The sequence below is a fragment of the Boleophthalmus pectinirostris genome, unplaced genomic scaffold (assembly GCF_026225935.1).
Source record: "Boleophthalmus pectinirostris isolate CB_2022bp ecotype Guang Dong unplaced genomic scaffold, ASM2622593v1 HiC_scaffold_2, whole genome shotgun sequence".
Lineage (NCBI taxonomy): Eukaryota > Metazoa > Chordata > Actinopteri > Gobiiformes > Gobiidae > Boleophthalmus > Boleophthalmus pectinirostris.
The window spans coordinates 39,652,371-39,671,027 of NW_026571152.1; the positions used below are offsets into that span (position 1 = coordinate 39,652,371).

At 41.5% G+C, this 18,657-nt stretch overlaps 1 protein-coding gene across 1 annotated transcript in view; it reads right to left on the minus strand.

Moving 5' to 3' along the window:
* Positions 1-16,928, minus strand: part of tln2b (talin 2b) — a 143,127-nt gene extending 126,199 nt beyond the window's left edge. The window contains 5 exon segments of the mRNA XM_055155635.1: positions 5,247-5,389; positions 7,004-7,159; positions 9,559-9,688; positions 15,137-15,234; positions 16,793-16,928. Of these exon segments, the coding sequence (XP_055011610.1) occupies positions 5,247-5,389; positions 7,004-7,159; positions 9,559-9,688; positions 15,137-15,234; positions 16,793-16,928 (663 nt within the window).
* Between the last annotated feature and the right edge of the window lie 1,729 nt (positions 16,929-18,657).

An 18,657-nucleotide genomic window follows, 5' to 3' on the forward strand; every position in this document is an offset into this window, starting at 1 on the left:
GATCTTTAAGTCATGTTATAATGTTGTTAAATCAACAAAAACAAACCTGAAGTTGTGTTTCGTTTCATTTACGCTCTTTATTATTCATCTGTTTACATCCCCAAAACTGTTTTTTTTCCACCTCTTGATGTCATGAGGCTGTGGTTTTCAACTTTTACCTTTTAATTCAGTAGAGATCAGCAATTCCAGGTCTGAAATCATCCAAACAATTCTAGTGAAGTAGGGAGTGGAGCGCTTCTTGTGTTACCACACTGTGTTTGAGAGAAGAACTCAGCCTAAACATGCAGGGTGTGTGTGTGTTAATTAAACATGTGTGAATGAAACAAAACACAACTCCGGGTCTGTTTGTGATCACGAAGCAACATTAAAACACAGATCAGAAAAAGCGTAATATGGGCCATTTTTTAGATTCATTTCAAACCAAGACTGCACTTTGAATTCATAGTTGAGTGGGTTAACCCTTCCAGATCGACAAGTTTTATATAACCACGCATAACTTTCCAACCATAAAAGATAGAAACTTACTTTTTTTCAGTTTTTTTCAGACAGTCGCGGCTTTCCGAGCATATTTCCGGCATTATCCTACGTCACACGCTGCATGATTGCGTCAGGAAAACGTGTGTCCAATAGGAACTTTCTTTTCCTCCAAACTCATGCGCTCTGTCCATTTCGATCGGCCCAAACTTTGCCAAAAAGTGTAATGAGTCAAAATGGTCGATGCTCTGAGCGTCTGTGTTCATAACAATTGAAAAAGCCGCTCTACGTGCAGGTATTTCTCAAGTAAATGGAAAATTACCCGAGCCTGATTCATCAGCCGGTTTCACTTTGTGGAAACCGGCTGACCTCGCTGCATTAGGATTCATTTTCTTGACCGGTTCCAAAAAGACAGACCATATTACACACATCCCAGCCCAACTCCACTGGTTACCTGTTGAATACAGAGTTGATTTTAAAATTGTATTATTTGTTTTTAAATCACTTAACTCACTTGTGCCACAATACATCACTGATCTTTTAACGCCCCACACAGCCTCCCGGTCTCTCAGATCAAACTCGCTCAACCTCCTGTCCGTTCCAACATCCCGCCTCAAAACCAGGGGAGGCCGAGCCTTCTCTGTTCTTGCCCCCAAGCTTTGGAATTCCCTCCCTCTTCACCTGAGATCTTGCTCCTCCCTATCTCACTTTAAAATCCACCTAAAAATACATATTTTCAAGATGGCATTTAAGCTCTATTTTAAACTATTATCTTTGTGCATCAAGTAATTATGTTGTGTTTCATGCTGTAAACCACTTTGGTGCAACTCATTATGGTTGTTTTAAATGTGCTATATAAATGAAATGACTTGACTTGACTTGACTTTACTCAACGGTAAGCGGGTACTTTTTTTCTTAACCAATCGCTGGTATTTGGTCGAGACGTGTGTAATGCTCCAGAACACTCGGTGGTGTCCAAGTACTTGCCGGCTTCACAGCTCTTTGCTGATTGGCCGGTGCGCGGTCTACAACTTCCAGGTTTCTTGTGTATTCTGATTCCTGACGTTGTCGCTGGAGAGAAATGAAATTGAGCGGAGACACTAGGTGGCAACAGCTTGACTAAAATTACGCATCTTGGTCTGAGTAATTGCGCATCATTTGCTATTTTTATTTGAAAGATTTATTTCAGTCCAAATGTAATAAACCCCAGGGCACCAGGAAAGTCATGGGGCCATTGCATTTTTTTGTTAGTTTTTTTGTTTTGAGGCAATAAGGATATTTTTAGTTTGCAAAGTTTGGAATGCAGGAGTGCTACTTGGATATACAAAAATGTGCTGAATTGTCTTTTTGGTGCTCTTCAGTGTCTCAAAAACAAAGTAGGAAAAAAACTGAGGCACTCAAAAAGTACAAAATAATGAAAAGTCTTTAATACGACATGGCAGATAAAGTTAAAATCACATCAACGCGTTTCGTCCGTTTCGCTTCATCAGGGCCAACTCTTACTTACAGACTTGATATTTTGCACTTTTGTAGCTAAGGCCCTAAAGTAAGCGTTTTAATTTCCAAAAAGTTGTTTATACATGTTTGAGTGTTTAGTATGAAAGAGTGTGACTTTTATTTTCTGCTTTTCTGGTTCTATATCTTTTATTCCAGCCATATGACAAAACTACAGCAGCAGATTGTGAAATAACAGGTTGTACTGGGAAGAAAAATGATGTATAACACTTCATTAGGGGGTAAACGGGGGAGTTGTAAACGCAAAATGAAGAAAAAAAAAAGGTGAGGGCAGATGTGCTCAAATTGCGCTAAGGTCTGGAAGGGTTAAAGCTGGAGAAGAGAGTTTTATCTGGTGTGTCTGAGCTGTGGGAGTGTCTGCTCAGAGACATGACAGAGAATATTTAGACACAAGCCCAGCTCCATTCATAACTGTTTCCAGCGTCCCTCCCTAACGCACAGACAGCCACATTTCACACACATTATCTCATATTTTGTGCACTTTTCACAGGCCCTCTGAGGCGGGGGGGTAAGAGGAATCAGAGGAGGGGCAGATGGGGCAGAGGAGGAGGAGGGGGGGGCAGATAGGGGCAGAGGGAGCCTTGTTTTGGAGAGAGGAAACTCGGTGTGTGTGTGTGTCAGCGTTTACAGGGTGGGGTGCAAGTCCTGATTATGTCACGCCAGAACAAGGCCAAAGGAGGGAAAAAAGAGGGAATGAAAACAAAAGAGGGGGTTTGAGAGAGAGAGGGAGACGACCGGAAGTTGAAATCCATTATGTCATACTTGTTCGAGGAAAGCACCTTTAAAAAGAAACTCTGGAACTTTCCTGATTCGTTTTAACAGCTGTTGTGCTTCATGATAACAGTAAATCTATAACATTGTACAAGTTTGTTTACAGGTTTTTATTTAAAGGGCCTAGATTAGACTGTTTTCTGAGGTTATTATGTAGTTTCCTTGTCCCAAAAAGAGCTGGAGTTGTGTTTTGCTTCATTCACGCACAAACCCTGCAGATTAAGACTGAGTTCTTCTCTCATACAGAACATGTGATATTACAGGAAGCGCTCCACTGTGTTTTTAAACTCCACACACCTTCACTAGAATGCATGGTGTGATTTATCTGGCAGTCATCCGCTTTGTCACGGGTGTTTACCATTTACCACCATCACTGCACATTTTACTCCCTGGTGAAGCGTCCCTCTCTCCACACCCGCAGACAAACCCACAGGTTATTGTTCATTTATAAGGCTACGTCCACATGACAACGCTCCTGGAGTTTTTCCTTTTGTGGGCTGAAAAAAATTCACGTCCACACATGTGTCAGATCAATAAATACTCACGTCCACACGACAACGCAGCACTGAGGTAAACCGATGTAATGCATCTGCCACACCTGTATGTGGCGCTGTTAATGATGATAATATTGCCGTAATTTAGCCGATTTTAGATGTATCCCAGAAATATAGCAGTTTTGTTTTGCAAAAGTCAAACACAAGTTTTTGTTTTTAGCCATAAGATTTGGATGAGAATTATTAGAATAACTTGGTCTTAAAATCCAACTGTTTAATTACTCGTGTGTAATTGTTGTTATTGATCCGTGTGTGTAATCTGCGGTGCGTGTTGTTAGCATTGGCGTTAACAGCATGTCTCCGTTGCTGGGCGACAGGTGCGGCTCTGCAGGCTGCACCTGTCACATTTCAGCAACGGTCTTGTGGTCTGTGGAGGCCAGTTTGAGGGCTGCGTCCTTCTCTGCATCGTTGGACACTGGCAAATGACGAGATTGTGACGTCATCGTTTTCCAAAAGCTGCGGTTTGTTTGTCCACACGACAACGCAACTCCAGCGCTCTCAGATTTCTCCACTCTGGAACCCGTTCTCAAAAAACACAGTTTTCGCACACCCAAAACACCGGCTCCATGTGGACGAAAGGTCAAAATGAATACAAACTTCACAACATTGTCGTGTGGACACGCCCTAAATGTTTAATTGGTAAAACTCCGTCCTGCCTCAGCTCACTCCTGCACATTCACTGCTCCAGATGCACACTTTGCTCCAACAGATACACAACTCTGGTCGTTCCTAAAGATCACTCAGCTTTCAGTCGCTCCTCATTTCAGTTCTGCAGTAAGTGACTGGAACCACCTTCAGCAGACTTTGAAACTTAGTTTGTTTTTACCTCTGTCGACTTTTAAAAACTCCATCCAGACTATTTTACAGGATCATTGCACAAGCTTTTAACACTTTTATATCTTTAATCTGCAAATGTTTCACTGTCTTACATCTTTATTCATAAATTAAAAAAATAAAATAAAATAATCATTTGGATGATTTCAGACTTGGAATTTCCCATCTCCACTGAAGACAAAATGTGGCTCTTAAATTAAAAACTATCGCTTCCTGAGATAACAAAGTGGAACAGATCAATTTGAGCTTGGGAGAGTCAAACTAATAATGCAGGTTTACTCAAACATGTGACCGAAACACAACACAACTCCACGTCTGTCCAGGTCTGTTTTTGAAGTGTTAACAACATTCTGATGAAATTCAACTTTGAGTAATCTGATAATGAGTAAATACATTCTTAACAAGGTAAAATGCTAATTTTGCACAATATGTCCCCTTTAAAGATGCAGTGCAGAGGTGTGCAAAAATATGGAAATATCGATATATCGTATTGTAAAAAGTGAGGAGCCGGGGGAAGACTGTAGTTTTACAAGGAGGATTCATGTGGTTCGGAGGGACATAGTCAAGGCGCCACAGGAAACACTGAGTATCAATATCATGGACTGCTGTACTGATATATCGCCAGTATTTTTTGGTATATTTTACTAAATTATTTTGTTACAGAGCTACAGTTTTGTTGCTTGTTTAGAAGAAGGAAATTCATTTATGCGACACATTTGACATTTTCACTGTTTTGATGATTAAAATGTTTGTGTTTCATATGAACTTTGTACAAGAAGTGGTTTAACAAAGACTTTTCGTATCACAGACATGATTTAGACTTTTTTTAAAAATTGAACTGTATCGAATTGATTTGAAATATATCGTATCGAATCGAAAGCTCACTATATCGAGGTAAGTGGTGTTACCTGGGACACAGTAGGGTACAGAGGGGCTGTATAGGGTTATGTGGGTTTATCTAGGAGGGTACCTGGACGTAGGTAAACAGTTAAACATCTTTTTTTGTTTTTGTAGTCTGAAGGGGGGAAATCGTATCGAAAACGGTTTTGGAGAAAAAAATCTACAGTTTTAATTTGAGGCAGTTTTATCCAGTCCTACCTGAACATAGAGCAGGTTGAGCTGCACTGGGTCTCTGGAGTCCACGTTCTGGTCGGAGTAGAAGAACTTTCTCCTGAGCAGCAGCATCTCACTCTCCTCCACTCCCTGCTCCCGAAACGTGCGGCTGTGGTCCAACCAGTTCACTGACAAAAACACACAGAACACTTTAGAATGAATAATGAAGTGAACTAAGCGAGTGTGACGTCGCCCCTCGTGTTCGGCTCCAGTCAAGTGAAACTCACGATGCCAACGATTACAGAGGAGAATTTGGAGCTCCACATTAGGAATAGGATTTTTTTAAACTGACAAAATAGCAAAATAAAAACACCAGGATCATGCAGAGCGGGTTAATACGAGCACTTTAAGACCAGAATGATGAGACTCACTACAGCAGTTACAGAGAGAGGGGAGACAATATTCTAATCTAAGTTAATGGGAGCCGGGGTCAGGAGGAGCCGGAAGCGTCCGCATGTGAACTTCCTATTTGGAACGCAGCGGCTAATGCTGTGTCCATTTATATATAAAGTCTATGGCTGTGAAAACCAAGTCTCACACAATATTGTCTTGTATCAAAACAAGATACTACCATACTTTTCGGACTATAAGGCGCACTTTTTTCATGGTTTGGGTGTTTCTTGTGACTTATACTCCAGTGCGACTTATATATAAAATTTTCACATTGACGCCACGAGAGGCTCTAGTCTTGTGTGTGAGTATCTGCTGCTCCTGTTGCTCCTGTACCACTGTCACTTCACTCTACTGCGCATGCCTCCTTCAGAAAGAGCCACTGTCCTGCTGCAAGTAGTGAAATATTCAGCTGAAAATGGTGATCAAGTAGCAGAAAGAAAGTTTGGAGTGAGCGGGAAACATGAGAGACTGGTGGAAAGCGGGGATGGAGAACACAGCTTCACAGCAACCTGGAGGATGCACCATGAAACCTTTCCTGAAGTCACTGGATGGATGGACAAAGCCTGGACTTCAGTGACACCGAAACCATCCTGTCGGGATTCAGAAAGGCCGGAATAATTCTAACTGGAACTGATGCTGAGTCTGACGACAGCTACCGTCAGCGCCAAGTTGCTCAGAAGTGACACCGAGGATGAAGAATTGAATGGATTTAGTGATTTGGAGTGAGATGGAGAGTTTGGTAAACTTGTTCTGTTGTTTATGTTATAGTTTATCTGAAGAACTGTTCATATGTGACGTTAACAGTCTTTTGTTCTCTCTTCTATTGTTTTTACTAGAATTTGCCTTTCAACAGCAAATGTCAGTTTCTGGTCTCTGATTTTATAAAATATTTTTCCCCCAAGTGCAAGTCCAGTGTGACTTATGTTTTTTTCTTCTTCATTACGCATTTTTTGGCTGGTGCGAGTCATACTCCGGAGCGACATATAGTCCGAAAAACACGATATTTTGAGCAGGTATCAATACAAAAAAAAATTTACATAAACAGGACATTTTACCTTTTCTGAACTAGGATAAGACCCCGTGTTTAAGTAGTGATGGTGCTGTAATTTTGTGTTGAAAATTACAATCTATAGAGCATTTTTATTAACCAAATGGTATTGAAATCAGGATCAAGCATCAAGCCTGTTCTTTATTTATGAAATCAAGTTTGAAATGTTTGTACTGTGATGTGTGACAGACGTATAAAATATTATTCTCCTTCACTCATTGTCCCATAAGGAGCCGTATAGAGTGATTCTTTACACAATCTGTGGATCTGTGTGTGGATCAGTCTGTGGACGGACACTCACAGTCGTCGTCCGTGTGCAGTTTGGCTTTGAGTTTCTCCATCTTGCGCTCGTCCCGCAGCAGCAGAGTCCGGTCCTTCTTCAGGGTCCCTGTGGTCTCCTCTTTTTTGTCCTCGACTGTCTCCTGAATCAGAGAGTACTCCTCGTAGTTGGTGATTCCTGAAAAGTTAAATAAAAGTTAAATGTTAAGACTGTATTGATTCTGTGTGTGAAATTAATATTGAAACACATCATCAAAAATCAAAAATAGGGATTTTTTTTGTCTTATTGCCCTGGTGGTGGTTAAGTCCTGGCTAAAGCCTGTTTTAGTCCTGTTTTTAGACCCGTTTTAGACCTGCTTTAGTCCTGGTTCAGACCTGGTTTAGTCCTGATTCAGTCCTGGTTTAGACCTGGTTCAGTCTTCCTGGTTCAGTCCTGGTTCAGCTCTGGTTTAGTCGTGGTTTAGACCTGTTTCAGTCCTGGTTGAGTCCTCCTGGTTCAGCTTTGGTTTAGTCCTGGTTCAGCTTTGGTTTAGTCCTGGTTTAGTCCTGGTTCAGCTTTGGTTTAGTCCTGGTTCAGCTTTGGTTTAGTCCTGGTTTAGTCCTGGTTCAGTCCTCCTGGTTTAGTCCTGGTTCAGTCCTTCTGGTTCAGTCCTGGTTTAGTCCTGGTTCAGTCCTCCTGGTTTAGTCCTGGTTCAGTCCTCCTGGTTTAGTCCTGGTTCAGTCCTCCTGGTTTAGTCCTGGTTCAGTCCTTCTGGTTCAGTCCTGGTTCAGTCCTCCTGGTTTAGTCCTGGTTCAGTCCTTCTGGTTCAGTCCTGGTTCAGTCCTCCTGGTTTAGTCCTGGTTCAGTCCTTCTGGTTCAGTCCTGGTTCAGTCCTCCTGGTTTAGTCCTGGTTTAGTCCTGGTTCAGTCCTCCTGGTTTAGTCCTGGTTTAGTCCTGGTTCAGTCCTCCTGGTTTAGTCCTGTTTCAGTCCTTCTGGTTCAGTCCTGGTTTAGTCCTGGTTTAGTCCTGGTTCAGTCCTGGTTTAGACCTGGTTCAGTCCTGGTTCAGTCCTTCTGGTTCAGTCCTGGTTCAGTCCTTCTGGTTTAGACCTGGTTCAGTCCTGGTTTAGACCTGGTTCAGTCCTGGTTCAGTCCTGATTTAGACCTGGGGGATTCGCGCTTTCGCTGCCTGGTACCAAACGACCCACATCCCGGGGGCCCCTGGGTTTAAGTATTTGTTGGTACCCGATATCACCCGATACCAGAGCAGAAACTGAAAACAACATTTCCTTAAAACAAAACGGCTTTGCATAAATAAAAGTTCAAACGTTATGAGACGTTCTGGGACGACTATGAACAGTAAATGGTCATATTACATAATTTTAAATGCCCCGGATATCAGCTGAACCAATATTTACAAGGCAAGTCTGACATCCGATACCACAATCAGATTAGTGCATCCCAAGTAACTACATCAGTGGGCTCCAAACAAGTATCTCCAGACATGCATTCTTTACTCAGACATTTTTGTTTTGTTTTGTTGGACTGATTAAACTTTTGCATTTATCTCCAGGGCCTGTTGCCTGGTTTATAAACTATAAACTTACTAGTTACTGTATTGAATGCTGTGTAAATGATCGGAGTCTACATGTGTACTGTACCCAGTGTTGGGAAGGTGACTTTTAAAATGTATTCCCCTACAGAGTACAGATTACATACCTCAAAATGTAGTTTGTAATGTAATCCATTAAATTACTTAAAGTGAGTAATGTAATCTGAATACTTTGGATTACTTGATTTGCTGTAGAGAAGCAAAGACGAGGAAACTGTAACATAAGATGTTTTCTTTGCTAAAATAAAAAGTCCAGTCTTAACCATATTAAAAATATTATTGATAGAAGAGGAGGAGACACCGGTCCATGCAGCATGGTTTAGTCCTGTTAAGTCCTGGTTTAGACCTGGTTTAGACCTGGTTTTAGTCTTGGTTTAGTCCTGTTAAGTCGTGGTTTAGACCTGGTTTAGACCTGGTTTTAGTCTTGGTTTAGTCCTGGTTTTAGTCCTGGTTTTAGTCCTAGTTTAGACCTGGTTTAGACCTAGTTTAGACCTGGTTTTAGACCTGGTTTAGACCTAGTTTAGACCTGGTTTTAGTCTTGGTTTAGACCTAGATTTAGTCCTGGTTTAGTCCTAGTTTAGTCCCGGTTTATACCTGGTTTTAGTCCTGGTTTGGTCCTTGTTTAGTCCTGGTTTTAGTCCTGGTGTAGTCCTGGTTTAGTTCTGGTTTAGACCTGGTTTTAGTCCTGGTTTAGTCCTGGTTTAGTTCTGGTTTAGACCTGGTTTTAATCCTGGTTTAGACCTGGTTTGGACCTGGTTTAGTGTCCGGCAATGAGTGGAACTACCAAAAAAAAAAAAAAGGATACAGTCCGAAATGTGAAAACAGGAAAATACCGCCGTGTAATCCATTTATTTCAACAAAGTAACTGTAATCCAATTACCACTCACTGAAACAGTAACTGTAACCGAATACAGTTATTCATAATTTGTACTCTGATTACATAACTCTGGTACATGTAATCTGTTACTCCCCAACACTGACTCTACCTATTCTACTGCAGATCGTGACCAGCAGTTCTCCCACTGTCTTCGAGTCGTCCACCATGATGGTCTTGACCGCTCCGTCCAGCATTTTGATCTTCTGAGGCCGCTGCTTCTTCTTGTACTCCAAAATATCCTGGACACAAACAGACACAGCACTGAAATTGAGTTTTTTTTTCTACATTTATTCATCAGGTCGAGTTATTTAGACCAAGCAGTATACAGAAAAAGCTACTTTTAAAAATGTATATATATATACCCCACCCCCCACATACTGAAGCTTTGAAAAATAGGGTAGAAACAAAACTAATAAGCACAAAAAAGCCTGATGTATCATATGGTCGAAACCCTATGCATGGATTCAGACTACATTTATATGATGAGGGTTTGAACAGAAGACACAAAAGTGGCGTCGCATCTTCACTTTTTATTCCGTGTTTAGACGAGCGTTTTCGGGAGGAAATCTGTGTGTATACGGTGCAAAAGTGTGTGGAACTGGAATGAGTATGCATTCCAGGCAGCTATGGCTACATGTTTGTTTCTGTGTATGTGTATGTATGTGATGTAAACACGTACATGACCTGAGCAGATCTGACCAGAGTTTTGCGTCTTGGGCAGTGTAGACGGAAACGCTACGATGGAGTATATTCATCTTTTCCACTTTAGAGGGTGGTTTTAGATTTTTGCGTTTTTAAGCCCCAAAAACCCCGTCACCGTCTAATCCAGAGGTGTCAAACTCAAATTCACAGAGGCCAAAATTAAAAAACAGGGACTAAGTCATGGGAAAAACTAATTTATTGAAAAATTTCAACAACATCTGCACGTTTTCTCTTCTTTCGACATATGTAATGTTAAACATTTTCTTATTAAAATATATGTTAATAATAGGTTTGCTGAAACACTGAATCCAGAAGAAGTGTAATATAAAATAATAACAACATTTTAAATAAATAATGTCTCTATAGTCTATCTGTAGCCAGTGAGCAGCTCTAAGACTACGTTCACACTGCAGCCTGAAGTGACTCAAATCCGATTTTTTTTGGCCCCATGTGACCTGTATGTTTTATTGACAGTCTGAACGACACAGATCAGATTTTTTCAAATGTGACCCAGGCCACAGAGCACGCTCGCTGTGGTTGACGTCGTCGTGTTTCCAGTGCACATGCAGGACACTTTTGGGCAGTTTAAATGTGAACGACTTCGCAAAAACATCGGATTTCACACTAAAAATTCAAATTGAGCATTAAGCCCTGCAGTGTGAATGTAGCCTAATACATACTTGATATGATCTCGCGGACCAAATATAATTATATCTCGAGGCAAATTTGGACCCTGGGCCTGAATTTGCCATGTCTGGTCTAAACGAAAGGCACTTCCGATAAAATATTTTGTTGTTTTTACCTGCAAGCATTCTCATGTAAACAGGCCCTAAGTCTCTGAGTTTGTAATGAGCCTGGTTTATTTGTGTTGAACTTTAATTACTTTAAATGCAGTACATAAAATGTGCTACAGGTGGCAGTGTATCGATATTTACAAAAGAGAAAACTTTTTAACTCTGTATTACTGCAATTAAAAGTCTAACAAAGTCAAAACTTGTCATGTTAAATGAATATTGAGAAGCAAAAGCAGCCGAATATGACTTTTGATGGTAGATTTTACAAGTTTTTGTGTTTTTATTTTCTTCAAACTGACATTAGATGCACTGGTCCAGCTCTTTCAGTTCCGATACTGATTCTAATACTACAGTTTCAAGAAATTACCAATACGAGATATCCACCAATACCAGAGCTGAGACTGACAAAAGCATTTATGTCCACTAAACAAAACTAAAACACGACAAAACGGACCCAGATGTGTTATTGTGTATATGTGTTAGCTGTTATTTATCCCACAAGTAACCACAGAACAGCTTTGTATAAAAAGAAATTCAAACATTCTGAGACTTTCTGGGCCGAGTACAACAGTAAATAGTCTAATTAGTGCGTTTATGTGTCCAGCCATCCAGCAATTTTTTTCTGTATCGGCGCCGAGATCCTACACGAGTATCAGATCAGTGCAGCCCGAGCTTTTTGATAGAAGACCGACGAATTTTCACAGAATATTTTGGTGTGAATAAGACATGGAAGATAATTAGTTTAATCAGATTTTGGACTTTGAATTTTTTAACTCTGAAAAAACATCTTTAATCTTTTAATCTGAATGGCAGCTGACTAAATTTAAAGTTTACATTTTTTAAATGTTTAAAATTCAATATAAAAAAATCTAATTGCCTTTTAAATATTCAGCACAAATATTTTCAAGCCCTCAAATTCAGCAGTTAAAATTCAGAGAGTAAAATTTGCAGTGAAAAAAATTCACAGGAAAGATCCAATATGCCAAGGCAGAAGCAATCGATCCGGAGTGATGCGATCTAATTTAGTAACAAACAGGAAATGGTGCAGTGAAGCGATCTGATTGGTCAGAATTAGCCTCATCAAAACCTCAAACCCCGCCCACAGAGGAGATTGGCCAATAGGAAAGAGTCTCAGTTCTCCTCACTCACACACAATCGATTGCTTCTGCCTTGGCATCTTGAATCTTTGCTGTGAAATGTTACCCTGCGTTAGAGATGCGCAGACTGCGGTTTAGCCGCGGGTCGGGCGGATGACGTGACGAAAAGTAATATTTTAATTAAATTCGGGCAGGTGGCGGTCTAACTACTCAAATAAAAAAAAATATATATATTATAGCCTATATTGTTAACTGTTATGAGATAAGCGTCTTTACTCCTATGCGCAATGTTTAGAGTGGCTTGAGCGTGAGTGAGTGACTGCGTGTGCGCCCCCGAGGCAGAGTGTACGGGTGTCTATGTTTTACTGTATGTGAAATGAACGGTCGGAAGGCGACCGAAGCGAGTCAGGAAGAAAGTGTCCTGTTATTTAGTGAATCACGGCAAATAATGCCATGATTCTTGAGCAACGAACTGGCGCGTTTATTGAGCCCACGCACTCACGGTGAGGTTCTGAACAGGGAGTTAAACCCTGAGCAACGAGCGGCATTTTGTTACGGACAATTAATAATGTGAACATGCACACTGAGCGAATTTTGGAATGAATGAGCTATAGAGTTTGTATTTTTATTGAAGCTCCTTAGTTTGTTTGCTATATGATTGTTCTAAAATCTAAAATCAGTGGGCAGATTGCGGGCGAGTGCGGTTTCGAAAATTGGTCAAAACCTTGGGTGCAAATGGACAGCGGGCGGATGATGAGTTTTGTGTCACGGTTGCGGATGAAAAAATAGCCCAACCGCGTATCTCTACCCTGCGTTCGATTATCTTTCTGTATCGGTTTTCCGAGGAAGTTGCCTAGTGACACGGGTGACATGTCACTTTTTCTGGGACGGTGCGACTTGGACCTTGGTGGAGGAAAAAGTCGACCAAGCAAGGATTCTGACTCAGAATCCAAGCTGGCCGCGCCCACTGTGATGTGTAAATATGAACTGTTTTCATTGAGTTTGGAGCTTTGGTGGTTTAAATAATAATTTCAGTCACTCGTATCACTGCAGTACTTTGCTGTTTTGAGGCCAATATTGAAAAAATACTTGATTTAGCGAGCCTTAATGTCCCTAAGGTTGTAACGGAAGAGAAATCATAACATAAAATGAAGTGCAAATTTCAAAAATTTAATTAAAGTGGCAGCATTTTCAAAGATGAGGGAATAGTCATAATCATAATCCACCAAGTCCGACACGTGAAACATAATAATACGCTTCAAGCTCGGACGTGACGTCAAATCCGAGGTCAAAGTGGGAGTCAGAAAATAATCGAACGCAGGGTTATACTTAAAATTTTGACTGTTGAATCTGAGGGCTTGAAAACGAGTGCTGAATATTTAAAAGGTGAAATTTTTATTATGAATTTGAAACATGTTTTTAGAGTGAAAAACAATCAAAGTGAGAAATTCAGTGGTATTTAAAAATCAAAATCTAATGGAACAAAATATCTTCCACAATAAGACCTTTTACACTGTGCCTAATGTTTTTTTTTCCAATAAATGCTTAATGTACGCTACAAACACACATTGTTCCACTGAATAATTTGTATGAAAACAGAAACAGCTGCCAGGTCCTTTCTTATTAAAACTCATTTGGTCTTTCGATAATTTATGTTATGAGGTTCTTTTCTCAGACCAAGGGTTTGTTTTCATCCCTGACAGTTTCGATGGCTCCCTGCGTTCTTCTTCAGAGTGATCACGTGACGTTGCGGTAGAGAGACAGCGCCAAAACCTGTATAAATCAGCTGACCGGACACGTCACCGCAATATCCCGAGACCAGTCTGAGGAAGAGCGCTAGGGAGGTATGAAAACAAATCCTTGGTCTGAAAAAAGAACCTAATAACCTGGAGTTGTGTTTTATTTCATTCACACAGGTTGAAACATAGAGTAGATCTGAAAATAGCTTAAAGGTTGTATGGAGGATTTTTTTTTGTTTCAAGTTGTCAATGATAGATTATAGAGATGCAGTAGCCTTGTAATTATGATGACCAAAAAAAAGAGAATAAAAATTCATCAACTCTGGACGTGGTGGGGCTAAACATTTGCCAATAGATAACGACACTGCCTCGTTATCTGTGAGCTGACAGGCTGTCAATCAATCTCCCTACGTTTCTAGTGTAACTGACTTGCCTGCGCCGCCGGTACGTGGTTTACGTACGCCTGTCACGCAGTCCACAGACGCAAGCCGCACAGACGCTGTTTACTCCACCAACGCAACAGTTCTTAGCGGCTTTTTTTGACCTATATCTTCCTCGCAGTTCGCACAAAGTTTGTTGCAATGGCGACAAGAATCCAGGAGCAGTTCGCCGCAAAAGAAAGTCCGTTTTTGAGGTCGCTGAAAGAAGAAGACAAGGGGAAAAGCAGCGAAGCCAAACTAAGGTGATTCTTGAAGATTCATTCCAGTCATGGCGCGACTGAAGCAGACGCAGGGTCTAAAGACTGACGCACTGGTCGCCAAATTACTCCTGGACAGGAAACTTCTGCTTATTATGAAAACGTACTTTATTTCCAAGAGCGAGACAAACGTTTTTCAGGACACGAAAGCGATATCCTATGTCTGAAAACGTAATTTTCAAGGCAAAGAAAGAGTCCGCTTCCTGCTGCGTGTTGTAGCTAGTTCATTCGCACTGAATCTCCGCGCAACTCTTCTCTGCACCCCTTTCCTGCTCCTGTTCCCCGCTGCCCTCCGTTCCCCTGCTCCTCACTTCTAATCTTCCTGCTCTTCTCCCTGCTCCTCACTTCTCGTCCGCGAACGAAATGTCCGCTCCTCACTTCTCCGTCTTGCCTAACCAACACTGTAGTTAGTTGTTTACAAGTCATGTGCAGCGCAGCGGCTGTAAACAAACCTGTTTCTGGTGTAAAGAGGAGGCGGGAGGAGGTGTTTCTACGTAGGAGCTGTGGGGGAGGGGTGGTTTCACGCATGCGCAACATTTGAAAAAGGACAAACAGTCGCTGGATTTCTCGTTCCTTGGAAAATCCTCTATACAACCTTTAATATGGAGCATTTAAAACACACCAAACACTGTACTGAAGCAAAATCTGTAAATCTTACCCCATTCCGGAGCATGTAATAATCCAAGGTTCTTCCAGACTCCAGCCAGATTCCTTTTCTGGGATCATCGTCAGACAGGAATAGCCCGTAATCTGAGGCTGGTGCACACAGACGGATTAGAAGTAACTCACTGATATAAAAAGGCGTAGGGATGGGACAAGATCTCGAGCCACAAAATCTCACGAGACGAAATTACCACGAGATTATGCACACATGCTGAAATTAATCTCATGAGATTTTTTTCCATGTTCTTACATTAGAAAAAAAAAGTAGGGTAAGTAGTGGCGTGTTACATTTTTAAGAAGCTCTAGTCTCAACAGCAGAAATATTAAAGGTGTAGTATGTAAGTTTTTGGTTGGGCGTCTGTCACCTGCTTGTTTCTATGGAGATATCATTGCTCTGCCTGGAATGTTCCACAGTGTGACATGAAACAGCTCTACCTACATCCATCCATTTTCTTCTACTTATTGGGGCCCGGGTCTCGAGGACAACAGTCTAAGCAGGGACTCTCAGACTTCCTCCATCCCGGACACGTCCTCCAGCTCCTCCATTGGGACCCCGAGGCGTCCCAAGGTCGACCCAGAGACATAGTCCCTCCAGCGTGTCCTGGGTTTTCCTCGGGGCCTCCTTCTGGTGGGACATGCCCGGAGCACGACCTCGGGAGGCGTCCAGGAAGCATCCAGAACAGATGCCCGAGCCACCTCAGCTGCTCCTGTCAATGTGGAGGAGCAGTGAATCTACTCTGAGCTCCTCCCGTGTGACTGAGCTCCTCACCCTATCTCTAAGGGAGCGTCAACCACCCTGCAGAGGAAACTCATTTTGACCACTTCTATCCATGATCTCGTCCTTTCGGTCAATACCCAGAGCTCATGACCATAGGTGAGGGGAGGAACGAAGACTGATGATACCTCTTCACCACAACGGTCCGATACAGCGACCGCATCACTGCTGACGCTGCACCGATCCACCTGTCAATCTCACACTCCATCCTCCCCTCACTAATGAACAAGACCCCGAGATACTTGAACTCCTTCACTTGAGGCAGGGACTCTCCACCCACCCAGAGAGGGCAAGACACCTTTTTCCGATCGAGAACCATGGTCTCGGATTTGGAGGAGCTGATTTTCATCCAAGCCGCTTCACACTCGGTTGCAAATTGCCCCAGTGCTGCAGGTCTGGGTTTGATGAAGCCAACAGGACAACATCATCTGTAAACAGCCGAGATGCAGCTCTGCCTTACATTTACTAAATTACAGGTGGGTTTAGATTATTTTAGACCTTAAAATCCCTAGAAAAACAGGTATTCTGACTCTGAGTGGTATCGCCACTCCACAGATCTGACCTGTAACTTGATCTGTTTTGGAAGATAAAAAGGTTTATAATGTCATACGGTGAAACATTCCAGACAAAACAATAACATCTCCACGGACAAAAGCATTTGACGGACCGTCCACTAGAAAAATTACACAACGCAAAGTAAGTAAAAAAATTGTGAGCTCAAAATTACAAAGTGGATTATACAATTTATGTCAAAATCTTGTCTTGTCTCGTTCTCGTAGATCCAATCTCATGTCTCGTCTCATCTTGTGGAAATCATAACTCATCCCACCCCTAATAATAAAAGGTACTGTATGTCTTATATTTCATTGTACCGACCTTGTCCGGACTGCGCTTCGGGGACTCTCTCTCGTATGATCCTGCAGGCGTCGTACACCGGTGTTGAGGGTTCGAACTGCATCGTCTTCACCACGTTACACTGGCGGACGCAGATCTTCAGCGACAGGGCCACCATCTTGCGTTTTCTGCACTACACACCTGCACAGTCAGAGAGAGAAGGACTCCGTTAGGGTTTTTGTGGATACTGCGTTGAGTATTTTGAGCTGATGGGTTGTTTGAGAAACTTGTACACTTGTTTAGAGCTTTGGATAAAGGTTTGCATCTCTTTAAAGAAAACAAATTCCGCTAATTACCACACCAACTTTATTTATAAAGCTCTTTAAAAACTTTACAACTGGCCAAACTACTGTAAACAAACATTGAATCGGCAAGTACAATCACAGTACAAGAAAATACACAACACAAACTACTAAAAAACATAGAAACAATAAGATACTCAACAACAAGAAATGTACATCTCACTTGTTAAAAGAAAGTGAAAAAAGGTGCGATTTAAAACGGGTACAGACTCCACCCGTCTAATCTCTAATGGCAACTGGTTCCACAATTGAGGAGCAGAAAAAAAAAAAAAAAAAACAGACGAAGCTCAAGTTTAGTCTTTGGAAAGTTGAGCTGGAGTTGGACTGCTGACCCGAGAATGCGAGAGGGGGCGTAAGGGTGGATCAGGTCAGCGAGGTAAGAGGGCGTTAGGCTGTGCAAACACTTAAAATTAAATAAAATAATTCTAAAATCGACTCTAAAACACTCTGGGAGCCAATGGAGAGAAGCTAACAACAGGTGAGATGCTCTCGTGTTTCCAGGTTCCAGTTAAAAAATTCGAGCCGCTGAGTTTTGGACCCGATGCAAACGGAAAAGTGCATTTTGGCTGACACCGACATAAAATGCATTAAAATAATCCAATCTAGTCGCCACAAATGCATGTATGACACTTTCGAAATGTTCTGCTGACAAAATAAGTTTCATTTTGGCCAGTTGTCTTAGCTGGAAAAAAAACTACACATTAAATCAACTTTTCAGAGTTTTTAGAGGTGCATTGTGTAACTTTTCTGGATCCGTCAAAAGCTTTTCTCCATGGACATCTTATTGTTTTGTCTGGAATGTTTCACAGTATCGTACTAAATGTTTCTATTTTCATGGAGACCAAACCAGACCACGTTACAGGTCTGATCTGTGGAGAGGCGACCCCGCTCACAGTCAGAATGTTTGTTTTTCTAGGTATTTCTAAGCAGTAAAAAAACACCTATAAATTGAATAAATGTAATGTAGAGCTGTTTAATGTCGTACTGTGGAACATTCCAGGCAGAGCAATGGCATCTCCGTGGAAACAAGCAGGTGACGGACCCCCAACCAAAAAGTTACATTGTGTGCCTTTTTATAGTTGTTTCTCCTTCTCATTTACCTGTTCAAAGTTGTTTCATGCATGTTTGAGCAATACACATATAATAAGGTGAAAATACTCTATGTCTGCTGCTAATTATGAAGCATTTTATTGTCAGATAATCAGGAGGTGCCTGTTAGCCTGCCATTTGTTATCAGCTTTACAGTGTAGGGTTGTCAGAAGTATGAAAAATCAGCTACTAATCCACACTAAAGGATCAGAATTAGTAGTAGTATCAGAATTACATACACATTTAAACAAGTATTGAAAGTAAAAAAGTCCAATTCACAGAAATGAACCTTTCGTGAATAACTTTAGAACAGGAGTCTCCAACCTGTAGCTCTCCACTCCCTTCCAAGTAGCTCGCCAAGAGACTTCTGAATTATACCGTAATGTGCTGAATAACTTACATTCGCTGAATTAAATGCCCACTTGTCGGGGCTCTTATATATATATTCTCAATTTC